Source organism: Lampetra planeri, chromosome 82 (genome assembly GCF_965212315.1).
Source record: "Lampetra planeri chromosome 82, kcLamPlan1.2.h2, whole genome shotgun sequence".
NCBI lineage: Eukaryota > Metazoa > Chordata > Hyperoartia > Petromyzontiformes > Petromyzontidae > Lampetra > Lampetra planeri.
The window spans coordinates 1,022,679-1,035,633 of record NC_136186.1 but is presented as its reverse complement, the minus strand read 5'-3'; the positions used below and the strand labels follow the sequence as shown (position 1 = coordinate 1,035,633).

Sequence of the window (12,955 nt, the reverse complement as noted above, 5' to 3'; positions counted from 1 at the left end):
TTGAAACAAATAGTTGAGTTTCTTAAACCCCCCTGCCTCTGTCCACCTAGCAGTAGAAATGGGTATGCCACAATCGAGCAGCAAGGTGCGTGTGGTAGGTTAAAGTTTGGGTACTCCTTCCTCTTCTAAAACATCTGCCCAATGTGGAAGAGTAGACCAAAATATCGTCTAAAGGGACTTTCTAGAACTCGGTCTTGTAGACATTACTCCTGCCACCAGAGGTATTAAAAAGCAATTGCAGAATTGTGCCACCACTCAAAAATCTAAATTTTTTGACAGAATATTCAAAAAATGCTGCTGCTCACGATACAGGCTGCCGCTGGATAACCAGGGTTTGAAACCTGGCACCCGCCAGTGATCAAAGCGGGTTCTCTAGTCTAGCAAGTTAAGGATCTCAGCCCAGTTGGCATTGACTCTGTAGTGGCAAAGCATTTGCTGCTGGCAGAAAAGAAGATCTGTGGCGTACGGCAGTCCTGTCGTCAGCAGGCCAGGATGTGCACGAGGAGGATCTCGGGGAAATGTCACAGAGGGGCCCACCAGAACCCGCTAGTAGGTTCCAGAAAGGGGGCGTGGCTGGGGTGGAGCGAGTCCACGTGACAGTGTAAGAGGGGCCCATGTGGGGCACCTTGGGGCTGTGTTTGGAATGTGAACCCCGTTGTGCTGCTGTAGTCCATCGTCGACATTCTTCTCATCGTCATCTCCGTCTCCACCATCTCGGAGCGCCGCTAGTCAGGCAGCCTACCGTCTGTCCTGGCTGAGTAGCGTCGCCATATAATAGATGGACGGAATATTAAGCGTGTTAATTCCGTCAGTGCTCGTTAATAAATAAGTGCCTCCAAGTCTTATCGTCTCCGAGTTAGTAACTACAACTGCACAAAATAACCCATCACAAGGCTGTAATGTGGTTCTGCACTTAATTTGGATAAATTCCATCTATAGAAGAACATTGTTTCGACAAACGTTACTCCTACTTAAAGAACAGGTGGTAGGGTCCTGCTTTTTACTATGCGGACGAGAGGGCACTTGAAGTGTAATTAGCTCTGTGATATAAGCTTCAGTGGGCCATTCTCTAACACTAGGCTTGCAATGGTCTGATAGAGACATTAATGGATAATTGGTTCCATGGCAGGATGGCGACATCCCAACCCGGTTTAAAATTTGGGAAAAATTCGAACATGCGGGTTTATGAATCAAATACGTTGCAGTTTCATTACCACTGCAGTGGCTTTTCGGCATGGAGGTAGGGTAGATGTGAAGTTTAATAACATTGTGTACCCCGTCCTTTTTAACGACAAAGTAAAGATTCAGAGTGAATGTACATCCACTATCGATCGTCAAATCTGGGGGGAGCATTAAGGATCGCAGCGTTGATAGATCAGTGTCTCTCACACAGACACTCAACCAGAAGCATGTCGATACACACACAAAGACCAAAAAAACCCATATAGCCGTCGTGAGACTTTTGGGGCAAGTCCTGTTAGCAAGCACAAAACCTTTGTTCACGACGTGGCCTATCAAGGATTTTGCGTTCAATTGTATTTTTTTTACATTTACAATCCGCATATCAATCAACATAGTTGATCTAATCTGGCCATTGTAATTAAATCTTAATATGTATGTGCATCCCACTGCATAATTATACGCTTCCGTTTGAATAAAAATGTACATCTCCATGCATCCGTCCGTGCTTCCTGTGAATGTGCTAATATTCACCCGACAATGTCCTCTAAACTGCTGCAGGTTTCGAGGATTTAACATCGACATACAGTCTGAAGTATATTCTTAGGTTTTTTCGGTAAAGTCACGTAGGTAAAACATTAAAATTAATAAAAGTAAAATAAAATAAAAATCACGACGTTTCGGAGGCAACACAAGCTTCCGTCTTCAGGTGGAACCGTCACAGCCACGACAGCGGTATCAAGTAAATGAGAGATTGCAGGAGCTACCACTCCGTTTATATATAATGGTTGAAGAGGGGGGGGGGAAGCGGAATAAAAAGTGTGCTGTACTTGCCGCTTCCCCCCCCCCTCTTCAACCATTATATATACGGAGTGGTAGCTCCTGCAATCTCTCATTTACTTGATAAAGCTGTCGTGGCTGTGACGGTTCCACCTGAAGACGGAAGCTTGTGTTGCCTCCGAAACGTCGTGATTTTTATTTTATTTTACTTTTATTAATTTTAATGTTTTACCTACGTGACTTTACCGAAAAAACCTAAGAATATGAATCCTTGCAGTCACGAAAGCTTCAAATCTAGTCTGAAGTATCAAAATAATTTTTTAAAAATCAGATTTTTATTCATCTGCAAAAAAATTATTAACATTAATAATGCTGTGCATGCACACTCGCGTGTATGTGTACACTGCATTGTATGTCTGTATGTACACCCCTGTATATGCACACTCATGTGTGTATGCACACCGCTGTATATATAGTGGTGCTTGGATGCACACTCGTGTGTGCATGTCTACTCGTCCGTGTTTTTTAAAGGAAAATATGGTTGCAATAACGTACGATCAGTCATCTTTAAAAACAAATCAGGTCTTTATTAATCTGCAAAAAAACTCACGCTAATACTCGTATCGAAATCTTTATTAATACGCATGCTCAAACAGGAAAGAAACTCGGCAAATGATTTCCCAATAGGAATTCAACTGTTAAAATGTATTCCTAAAATCAAACACGTAAACGTCGATTTCCCCGTTGACGTCCTTTTCGACTGAAGCCATTCGTCCAGAAGTCCAAGCCATCAAACACAGGAAAATTATAGAACATGTTTAAAATATTGAGCAAAGTTGTGATCACAGACTTTCCCCAACGTTAGCTCAACAAGACCACTTAACCACGAGAGTAAAATCAGGAATTGAACCACCTCACAACCACTGCGCATCATACCACATCAACAAGTAATCCGATCGGACGACAAAGCACCATCTTAACGTGAATAAACCTCAACACTCAAGACGCGGAATTCAACACAAACACCACGACAAAATGAATAACAGGAATGGGCAAATCATAAAACAAGACGGCACACCCAGATCAGTAGCTGTGAGAAGATGACAACACATGGCAACTTCTACCATAAACACCACATATTTAACAGCCCCGATGATCTAACGACGAGACGAAGCAAGGTATCTATCGAAGTATAAAATTGTTGTCATCCTGTGAACACTTCTGGAACTTATCAGGAACACTTTTATCTAAACACATTGTAGAGCATTCACAACATCACTCTATCTAGGATGGAACAGAGATATGAATATACACAATGTAACAGTTAACAGATGTACTCTAAAGCCACTCCACTACATCCAGCCATCTCTAACTGCATGGGGTCGAAAGAGGAATTTACTTTAGGCCCTCATTACAGCACTGTCGATTTCACCTTTTGTTTCCTGATGCCTGTGAAGTGTTGCTAAACGTGAAAATGCTCCCAACACAGAGCAATCGAACGGTTTTGTTAAAATTATGACACTAGCTTGGAGTAGTGCTGGAAATCACTGATATACAATTGCACCTAATAAATTGATACACAAACATGCCCATTCCAAGACTTCAACAATTAACAGAAGTACTCCATACTTTGACTATCCAGCCACTCCAGCAGCCATTTCTCATTATCAACCTGCATGGGGTCAAAAAAAGAATTGGCGTCAGGGCTCAGTACATCCAGCCATCTCGCAGGATCCAACTGCATGGGGTCAAAAGAGGAATTGTCGTCAGGACTTATTACATCCACTACATCCACGCATCTCTCAGGATCCACCTGCATAGGTTCGAAAGATGCATTTTTTTCAGGACTCATTGCAGCACTTTGTGTTTCACCTTTTGATTTCACTTCTCTTTCATTGCGAATCTTCTCATGTTTGTTTCGGGGTGATGACCGTGTCCTCTCCAACGGAGAACAATTGAATGGATTCTCGCTCTTGTGTGTTTTCTGGTGCCTGTGAAGATGTGATTTCCGTGCAAATGCCTTCCAGCACACAGCGCAATTGAATGGCTTCTCACCCGAGTGCGTTTTTTGGTGCTTGTGAAGATCTGATTTCTGTGCAAATGTCTTCCCGCACACAGCGCAATTGAATGGCTTCTCACCCGAGTGTGTTTTCTGGTGAGTGTGAAGATTTTGTTTCAGTGAAAATGCCTTCCCACACACAGCGCAATTGAATGGCTTCTCACCCGAGTGTGTTTTCTGGTGCCTGTGAAGATCTGATTTCTGTGCAAATGTCTTCCCGCACACTGCGCAATTGAATGGCTTCTCACCCGAGTGTGTTTTCTGGTGAGTGTGAAGATTTGATTTCTGTGAAAATGACTTCTCACACACAGAGCAATTGAACGGCTTTTCGCCCGAGTGTGTTTTCTGGTGACTGTGAAAATGTGATTTCCATGCAAATTCCTTACCACACACAGAGCAATTGAATGGCTTCTTACCCGTGTGTGCGTAACGCTGTGGAGAGTTTTTCTGCTCCATGTGACTGATTCTTCAGAGCAGAGAAACTGTCGCCAAGAAGCAAACTCTTTCCAACGTCTAACCGATACACAGTAAGTCGGACTACACACGCGATTACCAGTTTATCCACTAACAAAGACACTTACTTGTTGATGCACGGCTGATCGATGTCCCTGTAACCCGTCTGAAGAGATCGCCACGAACTCTCCCGAAGCGAAGTCGCCAACCAGTCGCCAAGCAATCGTGCTCGCCAGGCTTGGGTCTCATGGAAGAAGGGTTATCTTGCCATTGAGCTTAAGCCTGAATACGTATATTCATCTCACCGCATAATTTGCATTCATTTGCTACTATATTCACCCTGCAATTTGCTGCAAAATGCTGCCAGTTCAAATGCGTTACCAGGGAAATGCAGACTGAAGTATTAAAATTGTGATTTTGAACTTTGAGGTGCAAGTTTATACCGTGCTGACTTTGTTTTATAAATATATTGAAGTACTTGTGTTGATATGAGCGCTACAGAACAATCAAGGTGATTTGTTTAATTTAATCCACGCAAATTATTACGATTGCTGTCATACACTTTTAATGATAATCGACATGGTATTGCCTGTAAGCGTGTGTGTATTTACACTGCTGTGTAAGTACACTTGACTTTGACTCGTGTGTGTACGTGTTTGTTATAAGCATTGTAGAGTTAACGGATGCTCAGATAGTTCAAAAAAATCAGATTTTTATTAATCTGCAAAAAAATATTGACGTTAATATTGCTGTGTGGGTAGACCCGTGTGATGTAAAGGAAACAAGTTTAGCTGGAAGCATATTATATTTTTTGCGACAGAGAATTGTAATGTATTACTTACTGTTAGTAGCTCAGCTTATTGGAGAGTATATTTAGTATACTGATGATACTATGTAGTTTATACTTTAGTTTTTTACGTGGTTGTTTAGTTACTGCAGCTACATACTATTAACATTCCTTCCCTTTATTAATGCTACCCCTATCCCCTGGCAAGAAGCGGTTCAATTGCTCTCTTTGTGGGAAGGCATTTTCACTGAAACAAAATCTTCACACTCACCAGAACACACACACGGGCGAAAAGCCGTTCAATTGTTCTGTGTGTGGGAAGGCATTTGCAGATTTATCAAATCGTAACCGTCACCAGAAAAGACACACGGGCGAGAAGCCGTTCAATTGCTCTGTTTGTGTGAAGGCATTTGCCCGTAAAGCAGATCTTCACCATCACCAGAAAACACACACGGGCGTGAAGCCATTCAATTGCTCTGTGTGTTTGAAGTCATTTGCACAGAAATCAACTCTTAACACTCACCAGAAAACACACACGGGCGTGAAGCCATTCAAGTGCTCTGTGTGTGGGAAGGCATTTGCAGATTCATCAAATCTTCGCAATCACCAGAAAACACACTCGGGTAAGAATCCATTCAATTGCTCTGTGTGTGGGAAGGCATTTTCACGGAAATCAGATCTTCACAGTCACCAGAAAGCACACGCGGGCGTAAAACCGTTCAAGTGCTCTGTGTGTGGGAAGGCATTTTCACGGAAATAAAATCTTCATAGTCACCAGAAAATACTGTTATTAATTATGTCGTGGTGTTTTGTGATTTCCGTGTCTTGAGTGTTGAGGTTTATTCTAGACTTCGTCACGTTAAGGTGGTGCTTTGTAGTCCTATCGGGTTACTTGTTGATGTGGTGTGATGTGCAGTGGTTGTGAGGTGGTTCAATTCCTGATTTTACTCTAGTGGTTAAGTGGTCTTATTGAGCTGAAGTTGGAGAAAGTCTGTGACCACAACTTTGTTCAATATTTTGAAAATGTTCTTTAATTTTCATGATTGTGTAATAAATTAATTAACTTCAAATAATAAGTTTCAGAGTGTGTGTGGATTGCACGTTCGTTGTTCCTGTGTTTGATGGCTTGGACTTCTGGACGAATGGCTTCAGTGGAAAAGGACGTCAAAGGGGAAATCAACGTTTCCTTGTTTGATTTTAAGAATATCTTTTAACTGTTAAATTCCTATTGGGAAATAATTGGCCTAGTTCCTTTCCTGTTTGAGCATGCGTATTTATAAAGATTTCGATACGAGTATTAACGTGAGTTTTCTTGCAGATTAATAAAGACCTGATTTGTTTTTTAAAGATGACTGATCGTACGTTATTGCTACCATATCCTTCCCTAAAAACACGGACGAGTAGACATACACACACGAGAGTGCATCCAAACACGACTGTATATACAGCGTTGTACATTCACACACGAGTGTGCATGTGTTTGTACGAGTTTTAACGTTAATATACTTGCAGAACAATAAAGACCTGCTATGTTAAAGATGACTGATCGTCCCTTATTGCTACAATGTTCATAGCGAACACGTGTGGAGGCGAGTTTCAGGTGAAGCATCTCCATCACACAAGTTTACCCTTACCTGGCAGCATCGTGGCAGTCCGCTGGTCACACTCACTACGTCACACTCACGAGCTGTAGGGGCGGGGCTCTGTCTGCTCAGTGGCGCTGTTTTAATTCAATTAGCACCACGACCGGGGAGTCTCATCCCTGTAGTTCCCTGTTGAGGTGGAGCATTCCTACCACGTTGCCCCTATATTATTTGTACGACACAAAATAAAAATAATTTGTTTGTTCCAATACATAATCATACACGAGTACACATATACACCCCATGTACACACACCCACACACGAGTGGACATACACAGCGCTGTAGAAACATACACGAATGTGCATACACACTGCTTCATACATACACACACGGGTGCACATGCATACAAGTGCGCATACACACACGAGTGTACATAGACAGCAGTTCACGTACAAAGGGATTGCGTTCTACTACACGATCAAATGTGCGAACAAATGATTGTACATACCTATACACACACATTCACGCATGTACATATCCACATCAACGAGTGTAAATAAACACACGAGTGGACATACACAGAAGTACAGATCCATGTACACGACCCCCTGTTGTTTGGAATTACCCAGCCACGAGCAAAGTTCGGAAAAAAAGAATCCGCTACCTAATCCGCGGTGCCGGACGGTAACGCTGCAGTGGATGTGAGCAATGTCCTGGAGGGAAGGCTCGTAGCCACCACAGAGGCACACGAGGTCTCTGGACGGGTGCGAGGCGCTGGTAACCTCTCCATATTCAATGAAATGACCATAAAAAACACGACCAAAATATAAACACATACACACGAGTTTAACACGTAGGATTTCGGGCCCAATATCATCCATAATAGAGGTTATTAGGTTAGATCGCGGAAGTATATAAATGCGTCTTTAAAATAAAACATTAAATAAATGCATGGCGACAAAGGGCAGCGTACTTCAGTAGAGATTACCGTTGGTAGGGCTATTTTAATAAACACAATAGACAGGAAGGACACGTTCAAAGGGCTCGCATAATGCACACGCTTAATGTACATTGGCTCAGTAATCCCACGCTCCCCCCCCCCCCCCCCACATTGTGCAAGAGCGCAGCTGCGTGGTCAACACATCTATGCTTCTATGTAAGGAACAAAACAGTGAGACTTTCCAAATCTGGCTGTCGACTGATGAGGCTAGTTTTAATTACAGACGAAACGTCGTACTCAGATTGTAAATGTTGTGGCTTGGCTCTCCAACACACCGGTGTGCTGTACTAGTGACAATTTGGCATGTTCTGTTTACGTGACAACCCTAACAAGTTGGCTTTGTCAGGTGGTGGCGGGTTTCAACGAAACATTTATATACTTAAGCGATCTAACCCAAAAAATCTTTAATATGGACATGATAATAAACCACGCTTACAAGCTAAACCATTCAGATCATTGTTTGAAGTTCATGGCAGAAATTATAATATAAAACACTCGTTTTCTAGAAGCACCCCGCTCAACACGATTGTCATTAAATATATTTATAAAACAAAGTCAGTACAGTATAAACTTGCACATCTTATTCCAAATCAAGCTCGAGATCACCAATTTTGATACTTCAGACTGTATGTCGCCTAATCATCCTCTAAACTTGAAGCAGTTTAGAGGACATTGGGGGGTGAATATTAGCAAATTAACACGAATCATGGAATTATGCAGGGAGATGCACATCCTTATTCAAACGGAAGTGTACAATTATGCAGTGATATGTACGTACGTATTATGTTGCTAGATATACGGATTGTTAATGTAAAAATTAACAATTGAATGCAAAGTCCATAATAGGCCAAGTCGAGAACAAAGGATTTGAATGCGAGAGCGAAGTTATAAGGGGCTTAAAATAAGACCTCAAGGTCATTTCGAGAGGGATATTGCTGAGGATAAGACGCTCGACTCCCCGCTCTGCAGATAACCCTTCTTCCACGAGACCCAGCCTGGCGAGCACGATTGCTTGGCGACTGGTTGGCGACTTCGCTTCGGGAGAGTTCGTGGCAATCTCTTCAGACGGGTTACAGGGACATCGATCCGCCGTGCATCCACAAGTAAGTGTCTTTGTTAGTGGATATACTGGTAATCGCGTGTGTAGTCCGACTTACGAGACGTTACTGTGTCTCGGTTAGACGTTGGTAAGAGTTTGCTTCTCGGCGATTTGAGCCAGACATCCACGCAGCTTAAATGGTGCATTTTACTCTAAAAAACACCCGCGACTGTCACTGAAGAATCAGTCACATGGAGCAGATAACCTTTACACAGCGCCACACACACACGGGTGAGAAGCCATTCAATTGCTCTGTTTGTGTGAAGGCATTTGCACAGAAATCAACTCTTAACAGTCACCAGAAAACACACACGGGCGAGAAGCCGTTCAATTGCTCTGTGTGTGGGAAGTCATTTTCACTGAAATCAACTCTTAACCGTCACCAGAAAACACACACGGGCGAGAAGCCGTTCAATTGCTCTGTGTGTGGGAAGTCATTTTCACGGAAATCAACTCTTAACAGTCACCAAAAAACACACACGGGTGAGAAGCCATTCAATTGTTTTCCGTTGGAGAGGACACGGTCATCACCCCGAAACAAGCATGAGAAGATCCGCAATGATAGGGAAGTGAAATCAAAAGGTGAAATACAAAGTGCTGCAATGAGTCCTGAAAAAAAAGCATCTTTCGACCCCATGCAGTTTGCTCCTGCGAGATGGCTGGATGTACTGAGCCCTGCCGCCAATTCCTTTTTTGACCCCATGCAGGTTGATAATGAGAAATGGCTGCTGGAGTGGCTAGATAATCAAAGTATTGAGTACTTCTGTTAAAGTCCTGGAATGTGCACGTTTGTGTCTCTGTTAGATCAATTTCTTCGGTGCAATTGATTATATCAGTGATTTCCAGCACTACTCCAAGCTAGTGTAATTATTTCAACAAAACCGTTTGATTGTTCTGTGTGTTGGAAGCATTTTAACGGTCAGCAACACTTCACTGGCATCATCAAACAAAGAGTAAAAATGTTGTCATGAGTCCTAAACGAAATTCCTCTTTCGACCCCATGCAGTTGCATCCTGAGAGATGGCTTGATCTAGTGGAGTGGCTGGAGAGTCATATTCGTGTCGCTTACATATTTTTTCGTTGATTTTTAGGACTTCAAGCTAGAGTGATGTTGTGAATGCTCTATAATGTGTTCAGATGAATGTCTTCCTTTTAAGTTCCAGAAGTGTTCACTGATTTCAGAATGACAACAATTTTATACTTTGGACGAATGGCTTCAGTCGACAAGGACGTCAAAGGGGAAATCGACGTTTACGTGTTTGATTTTAAGAATATTTTTTAACTGTTGAATTCCTATTGGGAAATAATTTGCCTTGTTCCTTTCCTGTTTGAGCATGCGTATTAATAAAGATTCCGATACGAGTATTAACGTGAGCTTTCTTGCAAATTAATAAAGACCTGTTTTTAAAGATGACTGATCGTACGTTATTGCTACCATATTTTCCTTTAAAAAAACACGGACGAGTAGACATACACACACGAGTGTGCATCCAAACACGACTGTATATACAGCGGTGTGCATTCACACACGAGTGTGCATGTGTTTCTACGAGTTTTAACGTTGATATACTTGCAGAACAATAAAGACCTGCTATGTTAAAGATGACTGATCGTCCCTTATTGCTACAATGTTCATAGCGAACACGTGTGGAGGCGAGTTTCAGGTGAAGCATCTCCATCACACAAGTTTACCCTTACCTGGCAGCATCGTGGCAGTCCGCTGGTCACACTCACTACGTCACACTCACGAGCTGTAGGGGCGGGGCTCTGTCTGCTCAGTGGCGCTGTTTTAATTCAATTAGCACCACGAGCGGGGAGTCTCATCCCTGTAGTTCCCTGTTGAGGTGGAGCATTCCTACCACGTTGCCCCTATATTATTTGTACGACACAAAATAAAAATAATTTGTTTGTTCCAATACATAATCATACACGAGTACACATATACACCCCATGTACACACACCCACACACGAGTGGACATACACAGCGCTGTAGAAACATACACGAATGTGCATACACACTGCTTCATACATACACACACGGGTGCACATGCATACAAGTGCGCATACACACACGAGTGTACATAGACAGCAGTTCACGTACAAAGGGATTGCGTTCTACTACACGAACAAATGTGCGAACAAATGATTGTACATACCTATACACACACATTCACGCATGTACATATCCACATCAACGAGTGTAAATAAACACACGAGTGGACATACACAGAAGTACAGATCCATGTACACGACCCCCTGTTGTTTGGAATTACCCAGCCACGAGCAAAGTTCGGAAAAAAAGAATCCGCTACCTAATCCGCGGTGCCGGACGGTAACGCTGCAGTGGATGTGAGCAATGTCCTGGAGGGAAGGCTCGTAGCCACCACAGAGGCACACGAGGTCTCTGGACGGGTGCGAGGCGCTGGTAACCTCTCCATATTCAATGAAATGACCATAAAAAACACGACCAAAATATAAACACATACACACGAGTTTAACACGTAGGATTTCGGGCCCAATATCATCCATAATAGAGGTTATTAGGTTAGATCGCGGAAGTATATAAATGCGTCTTTAAAATAAAACATTAAATAAATGCATGGCGACAAAGGGCAGCGTACTTCAGTAGAGATTACCATTGGTAGGGCTATTTTAATAAACACGGAATTATGCATGGAGATGCATATCCTTATTCAAACGGAAGAGTACAATTATGCGTGAGATGTACATGCATATTATGTTGCTGGATAGCCTATCATGGACTTCAATTAACAATTGAAGTCCATGATAGGCTAAGTCGAAAACAAAGGATTTGGATGCGAGAGCGAAGATATAAGGGGCTTAAAATCAGACTTCAAAGTCATTTCGAGAGGGATTTTGCTGAGGATAGACGCTCGACTCCTCGCTCTGCAGATCACCCTTCTTCCACGAGACCCAGCCTGGCGAGCACGATTGCTTGGCGACTGGTTGGCGACTTCGCTTCGGGAGAGTTCGTGGCGATCTATTCAGACAGGTTACATGGACATCGATACGCTGTGCATCCACAAGTAAGTGTCTTTGTTAGTAGATAAACTGGTAATCGCGTGTGTAGTCCGACTTACTGTGTATCGGTTAGACGTTGGTAAGAGTTTGCTTCTTGGCGATTTAAGCCAGACATCCACGCACCTTAGAGGGTGCATTTAACTCTCAACAACACCCGTGACAGTTTCTCTGCTCTGAAGAATCAGTCACATGGAGCAGAAAAACTCTCCACAGCGCCACACAAACACTGGCAAGAAGCGGTTCAATTGCTCTCTTTGTGGGAAGGCATTTTCACTGAAACAAAATCTTCAGACTCACCAGAACACACACACGGGCGAAAAGCCGTTCAATTGCTCTGTGTGTGGAAAGGCATTTGCAGATTCATCAACTCTTCGCAATCACAAGAAAACACACACGGGCGAGAAGCCGTTCAATTGCGCTGTGTGCTGGAAAGCATTTGCACGGAAATCAGATCTTCACACTCACCAAAAGCACACACGGGTGAGAAGCCGTTCAATTGCTCTGTGTGCGGGAAGGCATTTGCACAGAAATCAACTCTTCACACTCACCAGAACACACACACGGGCGTGAAGCCGTTCAATTGCTCTGTGTGTGGGAAGGCATTTGCAGATTCATCATCTCTTCGCAATCACCAGAAAACACACACGGGCGAGAAGCCGTTCAATTGCTCTGTGTGCGGGAAGGTATTCGCACATAAATCAACTCTTCACACTCACCAGAAAACACACACAGGTGAGAAGCCATTCAAGTGCTCTGTGTGTGGGAAGGCATTTGCAGATTCATCAAATCTTCGCAATCACCAGAAAACACACTCGGGTAAGAAGCCATTCAATTGCTCTGTGTGTGGGAAGGCATTTTCACGGAAATCTGATCTTCACAGTCACCAGAAAGCACACGCGGGCGTAAAACCGTTCAAGTGCTCTGTGTGTGGGAAGGCATTTTCACGGAAATAAAATCTTCATAGTCACCA

The 12,955-nt window shown here is 43.0% G+C and overlaps 1 protein-coding gene and 1 pseudogene across 1 annotated transcript; one reads left to right on the top strand and one right to left on the bottom strand.

Annotated features, from left to right (window-relative positions):
* Positions 1 to 3,626: 3,626 nt before the first annotated feature.
* Positions 3,627 to 12,955, bottom strand: part of LOC144738377 (uncharacterized) — a 277,849-nt pseudogene continuing 268,520 nt past the window's right edge.
* On the top strand, positions 5,051 to 12,938 carry LOC144738373 (uncharacterized). The gene is made up of 5 exons (XM_078621412.1): positions 5,051 to 5,062; positions 5,581 to 6,000; positions 9,209 to 9,435; positions 12,225 to 12,465; positions 12,537 to 12,938. The coding sequence occupies exons 1-5, from the start codon at positions 5,051 to 5,053 to the stop codon at positions 12,936 to 12,938; spliced, it is 1,302 nt and encodes a 433-aa protein (XP_078477538.1).

Bases quoted from the DNA above. Each gene is read 5' to 3' on its own strand.
- LOC144738373 (XM_078621412.1), top strand. The intron at 9,436-12,224 runs ATTCAATTGTTT...TGGCAAGAAGCG, and splicing joins ACACACACGGGTGAGAAGCC to GTTCAATTGCTCTCTTTGTG. The intron at 12,466-12,536 runs GTGAGAAGCCGT...CACACTCACCAG, and splicing joins CTCACCAAAAGCACACACGG to AACACACACACGGGCGTGAA.